General features: G+C 33.0%; 3 protein-coding genes across 3 annotated transcripts; 1 reads left to right on the top strand and 2 right to left on the bottom strand.

The window, feature by feature from the left end:
• Positions 1–4,727: 4,727 nt before the first annotated feature.
• Positions 4,728–10,148, bottom strand: LOC126704613 (uncharacterized). The gene is made up of 3 exons (XM_050403649.1): positions 10,092–10,148; positions 6,664–8,778; positions 4,728–4,790 (listed from the first exon to the last, which is right to left on the bottom strand). Exons 2-3 carry the CDS (start codon positions 8,611–8,613, stop codon positions 4,728–4,730), a joined length of 2,013 nt encoding a protein of 670 aa, XP_050259606.1. The 5' UTR covers positions 8,614–8,778; positions 10,092–10,148.
• Positions 10,149–10,520: 372 nt separating this feature from the next.
• On the top strand, positions 10,521–14,497 carry LOC126715515 (probable protein phosphatase 2C 27). Its single transcript, XM_050416146.1, has 4 exons — positions 10,521–10,896; positions 12,125–12,322; positions 12,932–13,143; positions 13,553–14,497. Exons 1-4 carry the CDS (start codon positions 10,795–10,797, stop codon positions 14,112–14,114), a joined length of 1,074 nt encoding a protein of 357 aa, XP_050272103.1. The 5' UTR covers positions 10,521–10,794; the 3' UTR covers positions 14,115–14,497.
• Positions 14,498–16,223: 1,726 nt separating this feature from the next.
• On the bottom strand, positions 16,224–18,699 carry LOC126715516 (putative glycerol-3-phosphate transporter 5). Its single transcript, XM_050416147.1, has 2 exons — positions 17,452–18,699; positions 16,224–16,973 (listed from the first exon to the last, which is right to left on the bottom strand). Exons 1-2 carry the CDS (start codon positions 18,395–18,397, stop codon positions 16,429–16,431), a joined length of 1,491 nt encoding a protein of 496 aa, XP_050272104.1. The 5' UTR covers positions 18,398–18,699; the 3' UTR covers positions 16,224–16,428.
• Positions 18,700–18,799: the final 100 nt, after the last annotated feature.

Here is an 18,799-nt window from a genome sequence, read left to right on the forward strand (position 1 = left end):
TCTAAATATAATTTTGACTTATTTTAAGTATTATATAAAATTTTGAGTTTTGGAGAGATACCAATATGGTTCTTGAATAGGAGTGGAATCTTCTTTTATAATCACCGTGTATTTGTTGCATAATTCCGAGTCTCCAAAAGTCGTTTAAGATCTTCTTAAATTATTCTTTGAGGTGCTGGTGTCCCCCTCAGATAAAATAAACGTAACGATTTCTCTATTGCAGGGTCAGGCACCTTAGTTCCTTGGCCAAACCAAGTGTGACATGTTGGAAACTAGGACTCTCTACTTACCAAATTGTAGGCGAAAATGAGAGGCTTTTAATATTGTCCTAATTGATGGTTAATATTTTTGTGGATTCAAATGAGTAATGGGATCAGCAAATATTTTTTTTTAATCTCTAGTAAGTTACTTTTGGTAAAGCCAAGTGATCCACCTCCCTAGCCAATGGGAACGAAACCTCATCTTCATTGTGCCCATAAACTATGTAATTTTCAATTTCTTTTCCAACATGTTAGGACTCAATGTTGGGACTTCCTGGCCCTGAGTCATGATTGATACAATGACGCCTAAGCAATTAACAGCACAATGATGATGATGATAATAAGCTGTTGAAGAAGTTGAAATCGTCCTTGACTTTTTAATGAACGCTTAAGCTTAACTCAACAAGATGTTCATAAATCATGCCTACTTATCCTTTCTTAAGTAAAGAATATCTTTTTCTCAAAGACCACGGGCTTTCAAAAACGTAATATTCTTAGCAAAAAGGAGCATAATTATTGCGCATGGCTCTAACTCACTGTGACTGGATAATATTGTGCCATGTCAGGGTCTACTAAACCACGCAGCCCATAGATTCTCTACAACGTATGAACTAAATTCACATCACATCAACGTGTGAACTAATTTCACATCACATTGTACCATAATTTCAGTCCATTTTAATATAAAAATTTATATTTTTTATTTTATATAACCGCTTTTCAAAAGATTTCATATGGGATTATCTGTTATATTATATTTGAATATAATATTCATTCTTCATTTACTTTTTTCTACTATTTCAATAAATGAAAAGAGGGGGAGAAAATGAGAAAAAGCAAGACAAATGAACAAAATATTTATATTTTATATGCACATAAACATTATTGCGTATATTTATAATTATTGTAACTAGAATGTAAATTTTCATAATTTAATAAGCCGTGGTGAATGATTTCTGGAGTTGAATGAACAAAATTTTTCTCTTAAACTATTATGTATTGTTTGAGAGTGCTTTTATGGTTGACTTTGGCTTTGAAAATGATTTTTTTATTTATTTTTAGAAATGAAAGTGATAATTTTGATATCCCCTTATATAAAATATATATATATATATATATATAAAAAGGTGAATCTCCCAACAAAAAAATTAATATAACATTTCTTTGTTAAGTTACATTCACATGCCATGGTGGGCATTAAATTGACTAGAGGTCCCCCATCTATTGGAATTTTTTTTAGGGGAATTGGATTTGGAACTTAAATATAGGAATCCCAAAATATTAGAATTAGATATTGAGAGTTGAAAGAAATTATAAAGTACCGAAAATCTTCTTCTTTTTCTTTTTTTTTTCTTTTTCTTTTTTCTTGGTTAATTTTAAAAGTAATAGAAATTGAGATTGAGATCAATTTACACTTTACAAAAAGAGAGATGCTACGTTTATAATATTTTTACAACAAATCACAGGTGGTTAGTTATTATTGGTTCAAATTTCAAATTAACGCTAAAATTATTTTTTTGCCCTAACAATAACAACTAGTAACAACTTGTCATTTAAGATTTGTTATAAAAATGTTATAGACATATCATTTCTCTTACAAAAATGAAAGAAATTATATGTTCTGCTGAGTAAAATTAGGATCACATGCTGCATGATTTTATATTCTTATTAAGGAAATTACACTAATTGACAATTTAACTCATCTTCAAGAAAGTGAATCTAACACATCTTCAAAAAGATACTGATGCATTGGCTAAAGTAGCCACCTAATCTTTTTGAGTTAATCTGTTATAATATGGTTAACTCGTCAAATTTCAATCAAACTTGACAGTTTTGTAGGATGGCAGTTGTTAAATAATAGTAGGAAAAAGAATCTTACCAAAAAAAAAAACAAAAAATAAATAGCAAAAGAGAAGTGGCCTTTTCGTTTTCTTCTTTCTGCCTTTTGACCATTGGGATTCGGAACATTATTGTCCTTTTTCGTGTCTATTTGTAAAAGTGATTAATGAATAATGAGTCCTCTCACCTTTCGCATATTGAAAAAACAGATATCTTTTCTCCCTTTCACAAAAAGAGAGAGAAACAATTCTAATGACTAAAATATTATCTCTCACGTCATATTCCATTGAACACGTTCTATCAAATCTTTTCGTATCATCATCATGTATTCATAGAATGAGACGAACTTCCTAATGCAACTTGTTTTGCGTAATATTGCGGTTGGTAAAAGATAAATATATTTCTTGTTTTTAATAGTTGGATAATTACGGTGGGAAAGAGGTTTTGAAGTTTTAAATTCTAAACGTTTTTATTAGAAATATCAAGAAGTTTCGGTTAAGTTATAAAACTTTTTATAATATAATTTTCAATGACACATGAAAATAAAAAATAAAAAATTAATCAAGTAATGTTACGCAAAATAGTACGAGGATATTATGATTGGCAACCAAAATGATGTTGTGATCATTTCATTTTGTTTGGGTAAATTGTGGGAAAGAAAAATAAGAAGAGAAAATGTAGGAAATATGAGAACATTCTCTTGTGACGAGAATAAAAGGGGGAGGGGAAAGGAGAAAGAGATATGAAAATAGAAGAATTCAATTTTCTCCAAGACCCATTGTCTGGTTTCCTCCCTAATTATGAGGGATATACAAGAAAAGATAGAGTGATGTGTATTTTTTTTTTCTTTTTTTTTCCTCCCTAATTATGATATATTTAATAATATTTTCACAACACTTTTATAATAAATCCTAAGTGGTAGTTTGTTATTAGTTATAATTGGTGGACAAAAAAAATCATTTTTGTGGTAAGTTCAAATTAGAACTAATAACAATTTACTACAAATGATATGTTGTGAAAATATTGTAAAATTGTTGTGAATATAATACTTTCCAACGATAAATCACTACCAATGTAAATATATAATGGGTAAGATTTAGGTACAGTATTTAAGTATTGTTCCTTAGGTTCTCCTTCTAAGAATATGTCTTGTGAATTATTTCTCATGCGATGAAAGTTTATCTTTTAATTAAGTGGTCGCATAACTAAATCTCAAGAGGAAAACTTAAAGAATAGCACCTACCATATCTAAATTCTATTTATATCTAATAATGCAAATAACAATGATGACCATGATAGACAAAAATAAATGAAAAATCTTATACCCATATGACCATATCCCTAAAATCCTAACTACTGCTGCTGCTGCTTAATATCTTGGGAAAGAATCCAACACTTTTTAAGCATGTGTTGGAAAAGAAGTCAAAGAAGTGTGCACTCTACAATTATGACACACGTTAAAAAAAATGTCCTGTACAGCCTGTACGTGATGACTAATTGTGAAGCAATGATTGAAGTCAAGCTCATCACATTTCCCATCTTTGATATGCTACCGACTTTTCAAGAAATTATAGATTGGGTGTTAGATTTTTTTATTTATTTTTAAATATTTTTTTACTTTATTTATTAAATTTGAAAATTTTTTACTAAAAGTACTATAAATAAACGTAAAAATTAGTTGAAATAATACAATAAGACCCATAAATAGTACCAAAAAGTGCAATACGACTCATAAATAATAGGAAAATACGTTGAATAGTAAAATAAGCTGATTTTTTAATTTGAAACCAAACACACACTTAATAAACGTGTTAAATTGTTAAATCCTAAACTATCTACATTTTTCTACTAGGTGCTTAAATACTTAAACTACATCTTCGTTAGATAATACACGGATAATTGTATGCTTAAATACTTAAACTACATCTTCGTTAGATAATACACGGACAATTGTATTGCATCATAATAGTAAATGATATTTGGCATAGGGTTATCCATGGGTTGATTTAGGCCGAGTTTGTGCTTAACCCACAACCGACCTATAACGATCCAAAGAAAAGCGCTAGCTATATTTGCGCTATACCTCAAAAGGATTAGTCACAATTGAGGCTCCTTGTAGTTGTTAATAAAGTCCAAAATCTCATGTGGGCTCAAAGACACTACTCCACAAAGTGAGCCCTAACAAGGATGTTAGGGATTTAAGTGAGGGAGATTGTGATGCCCCAATTTGATTGATTGTGTGATGTGTGTGGGTGTGTGATGAGTCCCACATTGGGTATTTATTGGGTAGATCTGGGCTTTATTAACAACTACAAGGAGCCTCAATTGTGACTAATCATTTTGAGGTATAGTGCAGATGTGGCTAGCATTTTTTCTTGAGTCGTTACATGACCCAATCAGATCGGGTAGGGAATTTCCAGACCCATAGCCAACCTATTAGGGTATTGGGTTGGTCGGTTCGGGTTAGCATTAGGTGGTGGTCGGTTTCAGGTGAAGCTGAAAATCACTAAAAAATGGTGAGATCTCGCTGGATCCGTCCAAGAACCAATGAGATGTTGCCAGATTTGGCGAAGATTTGGTTAGATCTGGAGAGATTTTTGCCAAATAATGCAAAGAACTCACACGGATCTAATGAATTTTTGCAAGATCTAGTGTATCTACATTTGATCTAACTGTGTTAGTCTCTGAAATCTGCAGTATCTTGGTAGAAATATAGTTGAAAAGCTTGAGAAATCGTCGAAATTGATGTATTTCAGGTAAGTCAAGTTTCACGGATTTTGGAGGAGGAGACCCGCAACTGACCCACTGACATCGGGTTTTTAAGGGTTAGGACTAGCATCCAACCACTGGAGCAATCTAATCAAGTGGCGATGGGTCGAGTACGGTCAAGCTTGGCAGGTTGGTTGGGTGGACGGCTAGGTTGGACACCCCTAATTTGGCACAACATTGAATTCCAAATTTTAAAAATTCAACTCTTCAAGAAAAATTATCACCATTTTGTGCTTGCACCAAAATTTATAAGTGATGATGAAGGATTAGGTAAGTAATGAAGTAGTGATTGGTGAGTATTATTTATTAAAGTTACATGGGCGGTTGGGATATTTTTAAATAAAATATTGATTTTATAAGTGCAAGCCATAATCCAAAGTCATCCTACTTTTAAAATTTGAAGTTAATATTCATAAAATTTAATAAATTTAAACTGAATATGGTAATTAAATTAATTTTAGTTCAATATAGATTCAAAGGAAAAAAAAATTGAGTTTTATTTTTTCATAAAATTTTAGAATGAGAACTAAGAATGAGATTTTGGAATTCCATAATTTAATTCACAATCAAGGAAATATATCAAAAAAAATAGCAAGAGTTTGTGATAAGTAGATCAACAAACAATCTAGGCTACAAGGCGAATTAAACCAATTATAATGTATCTTGTTGGAGAAAATAAGTTAAAATGCTATTTACAATTCATTCAAGAAGAATAATAATTATTTTATGCATTTGATATATACATTTTTTTTCTCTTACAATGTGTAAATCCAAAATTGTATGGAGCCAACATACTACAAGAGGAAGGATGCATGAAATACCTTAAAAAACAAATCTTAATTTTTAAAAATCAATTTCCCTATATATAACCTGAGCTAAATCTTGGAAATCTTAATGCTATAGTGCATTTTTAATCCTCCAAGCCATTATTCTAATACAAAAATTCATTCTAAGAGGAATGCTCATGTTGTGGCAATTCCACTCAGAAGGGAACGAGCTACTCTTATAGCACGTCCTTGGCTTTAGGCTAAATAGCAGGAGCAACTTTTAATTTATTATGAGCCTAGATGATAAATTCAGTAAGTTCTTGCTAATAACCACGTCCACTAAAAGCCCATACAAAATGAGCACAGGGCCGGCTCAACGTATTTGGGGGCCCTAGGCAAAAGTTTTAAATGGGGCCTTTTATTATAAATTAATATATATTTTTTCAATTAAAATTTATTTTTCTTGCTTTTTGAGAGGCAAAATTACTAATTAAATTTTTGCATTCAAGTTCCGCTAACATTTCCTTTTCAATTGATAATATAGCTAATCCACTTAATCTTTCCTGTGACATAGTTGATCTTAAATATGATTTTATTAATTTTAATTTTGAAAAACTTCTTTCTGCGGAAGCAACTGTAATAGGTATAGTTAGTAATATTCTGAAAGCAATACATGTATTTGGAAAAGATTCTAGCCTTTTTATATAATTTAGTACATTAATTGGAGAGTTATCATTTATTTGCAAAACTTCTTTTAAAACTTTTAGCTCTGAATATAAATCTAAGCCATCAATATCAGAATAAGTTTCATGTGTAAGAAAAGATTCAAGATTAAGACAATTTTTTTTCAAACTATCATCATCTAGTGATTTTAGTTTTTCAAAATTAAATAAAAAACCAAAAATATTTTCATATATTTGAAATTGTTCAAACCTACTTTCAATTGAAAAAATAGCTTGATCTACTATATATAAAAAATAATTAATTCTAAAATATTCTTCAGCGGATTGTGTTGTCTCATCATTGACATTCTCATCAAATTGTTTCTTCCTACGAATGATACGTTTTTCACGAAATATAGGCTCTATTTCCATTTTGCTTGCAATTTCTTTAGATGAATTCATAGCAGATGTAAATCCATCTTCTCTATATTTTTTTAAAAAAGACATGAGACCTTTTAATTGATCTATAGCAATATCAATATGCATGTCTTTCGATTGTAAATTTTTACTAACAGAGTTAACAGCAAATAATATATCATACCAAATAGTCACAGATAGCAAAAACTCAAAACTTTCAATCTCATATGTTGCTAAACAATCAGCTTCACTTTTTGTTTTGGGATCTTCACTTGTTTTTGCCAATTGTAACAAAGCATCTCTTATTTCTAGAACTTGAAATTTTATTGCTTTCACACTTTCAATTCGACTTTCCCAACGTGTTTGTGACAATGGCTTAAGAGTTAAACCTGTCACATTATCTTGTAAAATGTTCCATCGTTTTGTAGAAGAAGAAAATAATGTGTATATTCGTTGTACTACTCCAAAAAAAGAAATAGCTTTAGGACAAGAATTAGCCATATCACACAGGACAAGGTTGAGATTATGACAACCACATGGTGTGTAAAATGCTTTAGGATTTATATCAAGAATTCTTTTTTGTACCCCTTGTTTTTTCCCTTTCATATTAGACCCATTATCATATCCTTGTCCACGTACATCATTAATATCAAGTTCAAGATTTTTTATTGCATTTATAATTTCATTGAAAAGACCTTTTCCAGAAGTATCATCTACCTTTAAAAATTCCACAAAATGTTCGTCTATTTTTATCAGACTTGTTGAAATATCCACACATCTTAGTATGAGAGTCATTTGTTCTTGATGACTTACATCGGGGGTACAATCAAGTATAATTGAAAAGTATTTTGCTTCTTTAATCTTTTTTATAATTTTACTTTTAATTTCATTTGCTAATAATTGTATCACTTCATTTTGTATATTATGTCCAAGATAATGATTATGGATTGCACCATTTTGAATACGTTGAACATGTTCTTGCATTATTGGATCAAATTCTGCAATCATTTCAATTATACTTAAAAAATTTCCGTTATTTTCTTGATAGATCTTTTCGTTTTTTCCTCGGAATGCCAAATTATTTTTACCAAGATTTTTTACCACCGCTATTATTCTTAATAACACTTTTTTCCAATGATCTTTCTCTTTCTTAATTTGTTCTTGGACATTTTTATCAATTGTTTTATTCTTCAATAATCTAAGTTCTAAATCAATCCAAGTATTCATATTAGTAATATGCTCATTAGTTGTTTCGTGATTTTTAAGAATAGAACTAATATTTTTCCAATCCTTAGTTCCTCCATTAGCTAGTTGATTTGTATTAAATTTTGAATTAAACAACTTGCAACAAAAACAAAATACTTTATCTAGGTCTTTCGAATACACTAACCATTTTCTATCATGTTTCTCTCCATTTGGTAATTTTCGAATATAATGCGTAGTAGAAAAATGTCTAGAGTTCTTATCTATAGGAAAGTTTAGATCATCAACTCTTATTGGACCATTTTCTACTAACAAATCTCTTAATTTTATATCAATAGTTTTCCATTGACTTGGATCAAAAATATTTGTAGGAATATAATTAGGTTGATCATTAATATTTTCACTCTCCTCTAAATTATTTTGAGCTTCATTATCAAGAATGGTGACATTACATGTTTGAACATTATCATGACCATCTTCATTATTATCATTTTGTTGTATATTTTCATTATTTTCTAACTCTTTTTGATGAATTTCTTCTTCATTTATGAAACTTTCACTCAAATTTTCTACAAGATTTTGTTTTTTACTAGTAATAAATTTGTCCATAGCTCCTTTTTGAGATTCAATTAGTTCTTCTCTTTGTCTTTTCTTTTTTAGTTTTTCATATCCGGATGGATATTTTCTAGTAGACATTTGTAATTAAAAAATATTTACAAATAAATGAAATACAATCTATAATAATAATAAAAATTACAATTTAACTAGAATAATATAAATTTAACGTATAAAACAATAGAACCTGGTTTATAAAAAGCACAATTGTAGCTTTACTTAATATGCTCACTTTACACTTTAAACCTGCACAAAAAAATTAAAATTAATATTAATACAAAATAAATTATTCTAAATTTATAATTTTGTTATCAATACTCTTCACTAACAAAATATGTAGAACTCAACTTGATTCACACATTCACTGATACTAAAAGTTCATCATGGCATCACACTAAAAAAATCTGATTTCTTAAAAAAAAAAAAAAAAAATCAAAAATCAAAAAGTGTAAGGCTTTCTCTGATTTCTTAAAAAAAAAAAAAAAAAAAAAAAAAAAATCAAAAATAAAAAAGCAAAAGGATAAACGTGTAAGGCTTTCTCTGATTTCTTAAAAAAAAAAAAAAAAAAAAAATCAAAAATCAAAAAACAAAAGGCAAAACGTGTAACTGTGTAGCTTTCTCTAGAAGCCACAGCACAGCCAGCTTTTTTTCACTTTTTGTAAAGTGAAATCAATGGTCCGGATGAATTGATGCTTCTAGAGACATTTTTAAGGGCCCGGATCAAGCTTCTAGAGAAATCTATTTCTCTTTTCACTTTTTGTTCTGTTGCCGCAGCTGTTTGTGCTCTTTACTCAGCAGTAATGAGCAATAACAGAGCTGAGCAAACTCCTCTTCAACCAAAAAAAAAACCCAGCAAACTATGAAGAAGATGAAAGAGGCAACGGAGGAGAAAACAAAAAATGAACCTGAAATGAAGATCTGTGAACACATCAAGTCTATTGCCAACACCAACTGATGAGTAAGTCAACAAAAAAAGAGAGTGTTTTTTGTTTTTTTGAATTAAGATGGAGATTGGAGAGAGTCAAAGAGTGGGGGATTTTTTTCTTCTTTCTGCCTTTTGTAATATTTTCTTTTACAAACCAAAGATTATTGCTTTTTATAATCTTTTCTTCTGCAAGTTAAAGATTTGATGATAGGATATTAGGATTTCATGTCACTTCAATGTAAGTAACGGGCAATTTTTTTTTTTTTCAAGATGAGAAACGGGTGTTTTGTGATCTTTTCTTCTGCAAGCTAAAGATATCATGTCACTTCAGTGAGAAACGGCCCTTTTTTTTTTTTTTTTTTTTTTTTCTCCTCAAATGAGAAACGGGCCTCTTTTCTTCTGCTGCTGCAACTTAAATGTGAGAAACGGTTTTTTTTTTTTTTTTTTCTTCTTCAGATGAGAACACAATATTATATACTATGTTTTTTTTTTTTTTTTTTTTTTTTCATCAGATGAGAACACAATATTATATACTATATATATATATATATATATATATATATATTTTTTTTTTTTTTTCAGATGAGAACACAATATTATATACAATATTATTGCTATTTGGGGGCCCTCTTACATGTGGGGGCCTTAGGCGACCGCCTAGCTCGCCTATAGGTTCAGCCGGCCCTGAATGAGCACCTAAGAAAAAGAGGCCATATGCATATACTTAGGAATCATTAAGTCTAAATTACCTGGGATGCTTGTGCCCATAAGAAACCGCATAGCCACCCATTAATGGTATATATATAGAGAAATGTTGTGTTCACAACATTATACAACAAATTTTAAGTGACAAGTTGTTACAGGCTGGTAGACAAAAAAAAAAAATTTAAACAGTGGATTCAAATAAATACCACTAATATTGTATCAAATATCATTTGTTATAAAAATGTTGGATACATACTTTCTCATAAGAAAACAAGAAAAAGACATTTCCATTTGCAAGCCGCAAGAAGGCAAAACCAAAAGCACAATCTTTATAATAACCCAACCAACAGTTTTTCAGCCACGCTTTCGTAGAAAAATCTGGAATTTAACGGCTCTCAATTTTCACACTTTCTCTCGCTTTTTCTATGTGACACTACAACTACTAAACAAGTCTCCCAACATATTCTATAGAATCTTTTCTCCCACATATAATTTGTTCTTTGATTCTCTCTCTCTCTCTCACCGTGTCTTTGCTTTGTGTTGCTTTTGATACCCACAAACAAGAGGTTGCTTAGGAACTGAACCACTTCTCTAGTTCTAACACCACCACCACCACTACCATCTTTATCATCATGTGTGTCCCGGAAGCTGAGCAAGTTGGCCAGGAGATTGAGAATATGGACAACAATAACAACAGCAGCAGCAGCAGCAACAACAACAACAATAACAACAAGGTGACACGTCCTTTGCATTGTGAAGTGTTGCATACCCAGATAGAGAAGTGGGACAAGAAATCTCCTTTGATGAGTTCCACTGATCAATTCTTTCTTGAAAGTTCATTTCCTTTAAGATTTCAGTTACTCTATCATTTATTTCTTCTGGGTTTTTTTTCAAATTATAAATATATATATTTTTTTGGAAGACCATTTTGGTTGAAACTGGGTTCTGTGTATTTGTTTCCTCATGTGATTGGTTATTGATGATTGATAATGGTTTTTTTGTTTTTGTAAATGGTTTTTTTTTATGTGAATTATTCTAGCGTATTTACTTATTTATTTTTGTTTATTTCTCTTGAAATTTAGAGGTTTATTACCGGTACATCTGTCTGAAATTACTTGGGCTTATTTGGGAAACCATTTTCCTTTTTGTAGCTCTGCACTGTATAAAAATGAGTTGGTTTTTTATTTATTTATTTATTTATTACAATTTTCAATTCGATGGAGATTGTACCACTTCGAATTTTTACTGTAGTTACCAGTTGGTACTGTATTCTTTAGGAAATTATTGCTTTTCAATCATGTTTCCCATAATTCATCTCAACTTGGCTGCTTTTTCCAGCTCAGCTTCGATCATCCATGTATCCTGCTAAATTTTTTCTCATATAAAAAACTTCCTTATTTATTTAGATTTTTATTTGCTTCTTTATTCTGGCTGTGGACGGTTGATTGGAAGACAGTTTTCTATAGGAAGGTGGTTGCCCCTTAACATGTTCTTTAAAGCTGGATGATGATGATTTTTCTAGATTGATTTTTTTTTTTTTTTTTGGTTTATATTTTGACTAATGTGGAAAATTTTTTATTGATCATTTTGATACTAATGGATAAAGAAAATAAGTGGTGCCTAATATAGTTACCCTGACTTAGACTTGCCCCTTGATTGTGTTGACTCATGAACTTGGCTCTTACTGTCAATTGTCCTGCGGTTCATTTTTCTAAAAAATTTCCATAGTTGCACTTGTTTTAAGAGCATTTGCTTTCCAATTATGATAGCCAGATGCTTCTATCTAATTAATAAAATCATACCTTTTCTGGAGAAGACTAACCCTGAGCAGTAAAATGGATACATTTTATCTTGGCACATTAGTAATTTCTATAACTTCATACTACCTTATCTTTCTTGCCAAGAATCTTTTAAGATACTTCTTATTCTCTTTCTAATTTCATATTGGCGTGGTTCATTCAGCTGGAAAGCATTTCTGAGGATAAAGCAGTTGTAGAGAGAAAACAGAACCTGTTAAACTTTGTCCCTTCCCTTCGGTCAGGAGAGTGGTCTGATATAGGGGGTCGTGACTATATGGAGGATACTCACATCTGCATTGGTGATCTGGCTAAGAAATTCGGTATTAATTCATACAGTGATGAAGTTATCTCCTTCTATGGTGTAAGTTCTCATACCTACTAAACTATCTGTGTTTTGTTTACCAAATACAATTTACACCATTTGGTCTTTTCACAAGAATTACATACTTAAATATGGATTAATGTGAGATTATGAAGTTTCAACAGTCATTGCCTATACATAGAGAAAGGCTAAAATGCACTTTCCCTCTCCAAGTTTGGGGCTGCTTCTAAACTGGTTCCTCGACTTTCAAAACTTGAAATTTACACCATAATTATGGTTTGTAACATTTTCACCATTAACCCACCTAAAAACAACATCATTTTTTGTCCAGAACGTCATTTTTTGTGGGTTAACCATAACCATAAGAGCCTAATAGATGTAGATGGAAGGGGCATTTTGATATTATTGTAATACTCAAGAGTGTAGTTGCAAGTTAAGGGACCAATTTAGAAGCAACCTCAAATTTAGAGGGTGTACATATTATTTTGTTGTAGACCAAAAAAAAAAATTGTGGGGTTCTTGTGCTATTTTGATGAATAACTTAGCATTACTAGAAAGCACTTGATCATATTTGAGAATTGTGAATGATCATATCTTAGAGGGTGTACAGATGTTTGACATACATTTAGCTATTGGTTTGAATAACAGGTATTTGATGGGCATGATGGAAAGTGTGCAGCACAATTTGTACGCGACCATTTGCCAAGAGTAATTGTTGAGGATGCCGACTTCCCTTTAGAACTTGAGAAGGTGGTTACAAGGTCATTTATGGAGACTGATGCAGCATTTGCAAAAACATGCTCCCTTGAGTCCGCCCTGTCTTCCGGGACAACTGCCCTCACTGCAATGGTATTTGGGAGGTAAGTTCAGTGTTGATTGGCCTTTGATTTAGGTATAATGTTCAAAATTATCCATTCTTGCATAGTGACACTGCAGAGTGAGCTGCAGGCACAAAAATGAAAAAGGGCCAAATAAAAAGGAGTAAAAATGAAATATGAAACAAAATAGAGACACAGATGTTGGTGCAGCCTGGTTTCCTCTTTTGGTCATAATTGTAAGTTGTAGTAATAAAAGAGGCTCACTAGTCACTATGATGAATTTAAAAAATTCCTTCTTTAAGGAATTGCTTATACTGTCTCCATTTGTGCATGCTTAAACTTTCCTTTTCACAGATATGAAGCCATGGCGTAGTGTAGCTTGTTTTTAGAAGATCTATGAGTGACATTTATACTGAGTTTCATTCTTAAAATACAACGATATTTTGGACAGGTCTCTGCTTGTTGCAAATGCAGGGGACTGCCGGGCTGTGTTGTCACGAAGTGGAACTGCTATAGAAATGTCAAAGGATCATAGACCCTGCTGCACTAAAGAAAGGACAAGGATCGAATCCTTGGGTGGATATGTTGCTGATGGTTACCTTAATGGTCAGTTGGGTGTTACTCGTGCATTAGGTGATTGGCACCTTGAAGGAATGAAGGGAATGGGTGAAAAGCTTGGACCATTGAGTGCTGAACCTGAACTTAAATTGGTGACACTGACCAAGGAAGATGAGTTTTTGATAATTGGTAGTGATGGAATATGGGATGTGTTTACCAGTCAAAATTGTATAGATTTTGCCCGGAAGAGACTCCAAGAGCACAATGATGTGAAGTTGTGCTGCAAGCAAATAGTAGAGGAAGCAATAAAGCGGAGAGCCACTGACAATCTGACTGTTGTAATGGTAAGTTTTCATATGGAGCCACCGGCGCATGTAGTGGTAGAAAGGGGAAGAGTCAGGAGAAGCATATCGGCCGAAGGCCTTCAGAATCTCAGAGGCCTGTTAGATCGCTAATCTTTTTTTTTTTAAATCCCTGGTGTGCATAGGTTAGAACTAGTCAACCAATAATACTAAGCTGATTTATCAGCTCTTATCTTGAGCTTTTTCTCTATATATGTATATATATTCTTCCGGGAAATGGAACTGCCTTTTCCTTACCCCTTTATTCATTGATGCCTTATTTGGTTTCTGAGAAGAAGGAAGGAAAGAGAAGAAAACATGGAATCATAATTTGCAATATGTTAAAATTGGGGAGGGAAATCCAACTTGTAAACAAATTGATATGAGAATTGTACTATTATTAATTCGAAGTATACACTAATGTACATACAATTATTCTGTAGTCATCAAACTTATTGTTGGTGACCAACAAGTTTTTACCTTTTCCTTTTTTTCAATGTTCTTCTTATCATCCATGGACTAGGGTGAAATTGGGCCCCTTAAAGCTGCTACTGCCTACTAAACTAAAGTTATTGAAGACAGTCAACAGTATCAACAACAAGGTTGGACTGAGACACATCACCATGAAATCTTCATTCTTCCAGCCAGGCATTAGATATCGTTGATCACTCCCTTCACCTGCCAATGACTTGTCATTTGCCTTAACAAAGATCTATTGTCTCCTTGCGGCTCCAGAACTATAACCCCGCAGAAACCTTTGGAAAATGCCGAGTATAGAGCTTCCAAAAGTGCTAAGCATCTGGCAATTGAACCTATTTATGGTGGGGAAGCAAGCAACCAGCAATGAGTTTCACTCCCTGTCTATTCTTGCCTACTAATGCTGTGCCACATGGGAAAGAGCAAAAATAGAAGGCTGCACTTCTTGCACCCTGCTGTCTGCCTTCTTCATAGAAAGCATCCTTGCACCTATGAATTGAATGCTTGCTAAATTGAGATGAAAACCTTCGAGTCCCACATTCACCTTGCCTGTATGGAGAACTAGTGAAAAAGAGCTGAAAGCATCGCTTTGAATTCGATCCAATACTTTAATTTGCACCTTAATTTGCGTTTGAAAACAATGACCCCTCATTCACAGATTTGCTTTCTCAGTCTTATTCTTAACGTTCTTAAGTTGCAAATCAGTGAGTTGAAACTGCCATCAATAATAATATACTAAGGACGTGATTCATAATAAGAGAACATAAAATACATAATATTTGTGTGCTGTGAAAAAATTAAGGGTTGAAGCCCCATGTTGAAAGCTTGTGTCTGAGGCAACAATACAAACATGAAAACTTTTACTGTTTCAAACTTCAAAGTTTAAAAGAATAAAACTTTCTTTCCAACTTCTTTATTCTTTTGAAAGCTAGTATTTAAAACTTACTGCCTCTTTGGCTTTGCAACTGAATATTAATAATTGCTTTTGCTAGGAGATTTTGAGTTTATGAATCCACTAGCGTTTATGAATACAAATTGAAATCTGGTTTTTTTTTTTTTTTTTTTTTTTTAATTTTTAATGAATCCACTATCGTCTATGAATGAGGGGTCATTGTTTTCAAACGCAAATACGACATCATTTATGGGAAAGGAAATTGAACTGCTGAAGTATAATTTCAGTGGAGAGGATTATAGAAACATAGAGGTAACAGCAACAAAGCCTCTCAAGATTGTTTACAGCACAATTCCTTAGTTTTTTTTTTTTTTTTGTAATAAAATTAATCATTGTTTCTTTTAAAAAAGAAAGGAAAAAGAAGAAGAAGAAGTGGCATGCCCGTTTAATGAGGTGGAATTTGGAAAGGAATAAATAAGGAGAGAGAGAGAGAGAGAGAGAGAGAAAAAAAAAAGATGCAATTAATTAGGTATGGATGTCAAAAGTAATAAACATTTAATGATGCATTTTTAACCATTAGATCTTTTTGAAATCAACGGTTTAAAAAAAGTGTAACCATTATGAAGTTACACTAGGTGTAACTTGAACCCATCTCATAAGTTAAATATTAATCCAACAACTGAACCAATGAACCGTACTTTAATATAGGAGTATTGAAATATACTTACTGAACAATTACATTACTACTTTTAAACATAGTAGCAGAAATGCAAGATGGATCAAAGAACATGTAGGGTATTAGAAGAGCAGGAACTAACAAACAGGCTTACAAGTTTAGTGGTGAAAAAAGAGAATGGAAAAAATACTCTATCTGGATAAGTAGTTCTTGTACATGTATAAACACTATCTATGAATAAAGAATGAGATACAAGAAAGACGTACATGTATGATCACTCAAGTAACTTCTCTATCTATGTGTTGTTTCCTATGTGAAATACACTCTTCCCTCCTATAAAGGTACAATAAGAAACATGATTCATGCCTCAAAGAAATTCACAATCAATGTGAGCTTATGCTGTTCCAAAACCATTTTCCCTCATTCAATTTCCCTTTAATCTCAGTTCTTGCAACACGAATCAAGAACAAAATCGCAAAGAAAATAGCAAGAATAAGCATAAAAAAGACGCTGTTCCATCCTCTAGAGGAAATATACCCAGCCAATAGTGGACCAAGCGCTGCCCCTACAGAACCAGTACCATCTATAATAGCAGTTACAGTAGCTAATGCTCGGGAATTCCCTCTAACAAAACTCTGGGTACCAAGATCGGCAGCAACAGCCGTTGTAATGAGTGAGTATGGACCATTTACAAGCAATCCAGAAAGAAACATCAATCCAATGTTGGCAAACATAGAGAGGCCTCCATATACACGGTAGAAAACAAGGGCTGGAATTGATAGTAACAAGAATGAGATTGAAGTAACCGCACGAGCATCAATCAAATCAGATATGTATCCTGCCAAAATTCCACCAAAGACCCCTCCAATATCGAAAATTGTTGAGAGGATCCCAGCAGATTTGTGTGACAAATACACACCAGCAACAGCTGCAATGCCAACACAGATTTATAAATGAACAAGAGAACATCATTACAAATTCAAATGCATATGGAAACACGGGCGCAGATGGAAATTGGAATGGTTCCATCATGCACCATATAGGATTTCAAAGCACTAATGATCTACAACAAAGGCATCATGGAAAACTCAAGCCACTACCACAAATATGTGTTCATACTAGTTGACAATAGCCAAATAAGTGATAATGTATTAGTACAAAAAGCTATGCCTATACAACAAGGCAACTTCTACTCTATGGGACAATCATAAAGATCAGTTTCAATCATTCATTCGCATCTAAGTTAAAGCAAGTACCTGTAGTTCATACTAATTAACAATAGCCAAATAAGTGATAATGTATTAGTACAAAAAGCTATGCATATACAACAAGGCAACTTCTACTCTATGGGACAATCATAAAGATCAATTTCAATCATTCATTCACGTCTAAGTTAAAGCAAGTACCTGTATGCCTAATGTAGAAGGGCAACCAATACAGAAAAGTGTAAGCCACCAGCTTCGAGAAGAAAAGGCAGAAAGCAAAAGGCGCCACACCCGGCAGCCTCCATGCCTCCAAAAAACCAATTGCAGACGACAAAGTATCCAAACTCTCATTTCCCAAAAGCCCCGCTTCCTCCGACACCACTCTCTCCGAATCCCCATTCACCTCCACATTCATCTCAACCTCCATTCCAGGACACTCTAACCCCAAGTCCTCAGGACTCACAACAAGAAACATAAACACCAAAATCCCAACCACAATCACCAACAAACCAGGCACCAAAAAAGACCAACCCCACCCGAATTCCAAAACCCCGGAAGCAACAACCGAACCAATAATGTTCCCAACCGAGGTATGTGAATTCCAAACCCCCATGATCAAACCCCTCTTAGATTTCCCAAACCAATTCCCCACAATTGCCACCACACAAGGCCACCCAATTGACTGAAACAAACCACAAACAATCTGAACCCCAACGAAAAAACCCAACAAATGCAAATCCAACCAATACCCAAATCCAAAAACCATTGTAAAAACACCACTTCCCATCATCCCAAACACAAGGAACAGCCTCAAATCCATTCGATCACCCAAATGGCCGGCGAAATACATTCCTATCGAATAGGAAGACAGGAACGCGAGGTCGACCTCGCCGAGCCTGTGGGTCCCTTGAGGCCCATCAAATGGGGCCCAACCGGTATCAATGGAGGTCGAATTGTTGGTTTCGAGTGTGGGACCAAGCACGCTCTTGACGATGCTTGGGGGTTTACGAGAGGCGTGGAAAGAAGCATAGGCGAAGAATGTGATGGTTAGGACTAGAATTTGATGGAACAGTAGGGTTTTGTGAGGAGGCTTGAGATTTGGGAAGAGGGTCAGAGCTGGAGCTAGGGATGGGGTTTTGGGTTGCATTTTTTTGCGATTGGATTATAGTCAATATTCATGGATTTCTACACAAACTGTGAGTGTGATTACTGAGAAAGAATATGATGGATTTTTTTTTTTTGGGGGTGCAAATTGAAATTTGTGAATTTAGAATACAAAGGAATTTCATACAGAGGAAAAGGTTTTAATTCTTTTTTCGGACACTACGACATTGATTGACTATCGAGGAGGAAGAAGAAGATGCAGTGTCTGAAAGGGGCTTTTTTGGTACTGTGGGTAAAAGGTTAATGTTTTTTTTTTTTGGTTTTGACCAATATTGTTAGCAGATCTAGATCTTAGATCTTTATCTCAGTTGCTCAAAAAAAACCCGTGTACAATGTTGTCTTCCCGAGAATGCCCTTCTTAAGAAGTTGTAGGGAAAGTGTGTTA

The sequence above is a fragment of the Quercus robur genome, chromosome 2, assembly GCF_932294415.1.
Source record: "Quercus robur chromosome 2, dhQueRobu3.1, whole genome shotgun sequence".
Taxonomy (NCBI): domain Eukaryota; kingdom Viridiplantae; phylum Streptophyta; class Magnoliopsida; order Fagales; family Fagaceae; genus Quercus; species Quercus robur.

What these genes read in the sequence shown, in the direction of transcription:
- LOC126704613 (XM_050403649.1), bottom strand. Translation starts at nt 8,613, where the DNA reads ATGTCTACTAGAAAATATCCATCCGGATATGAAAAACTAAAAAAGAAA. An exon ending in AGAAACAATTTGATGAGAAT is followed by an intron (nt 4,791 to 6,663) that starts GTCAATGATGAG and finishes AAGATACTGCAG; the next exon opens with ATTTCAGAGACTAACACAGT.
- LOC126715515 (XM_050416146.1), top strand. Translation starts at nt 10,795, where the DNA reads ATGTGTGTCCCGGAAGCTGAGCAAGTTGGCCAGGAGATTGAGAATATG. An exon ending in ACAACAACAATAACAACAAG is followed by an intron (nt 10,897 to 12,124) that starts GTGACACGTCCT and finishes TGGTTCATTCAG; the next exon opens with CTGGAAAGCATTTCTGAGGA. An exon ending in ACTGCAATGGTATTTGGGAG is followed by an intron (nt 13,144 to 13,552) that starts GTAAGTTCAGTG and finishes TATTTTGGACAG; the next exon opens with GTCTCTGCTTGTTGCAAATG.
- LOC126715516 (XM_050416147.1), bottom strand. Translation starts at nt 18,397, where the DNA reads ATGCAACCCAAAACCCCATCCCTAGCTCCAGCTCTGACCCTCTTCCCA. An exon ending in CTTCTACATTAGGCATACAG is followed by an intron (nt 16,974 to 17,451) that starts GTACTTGCTTTA and finishes TTGGCATTGCAG; the next exon opens with CTGTTGCTGGTGTGTATTTG.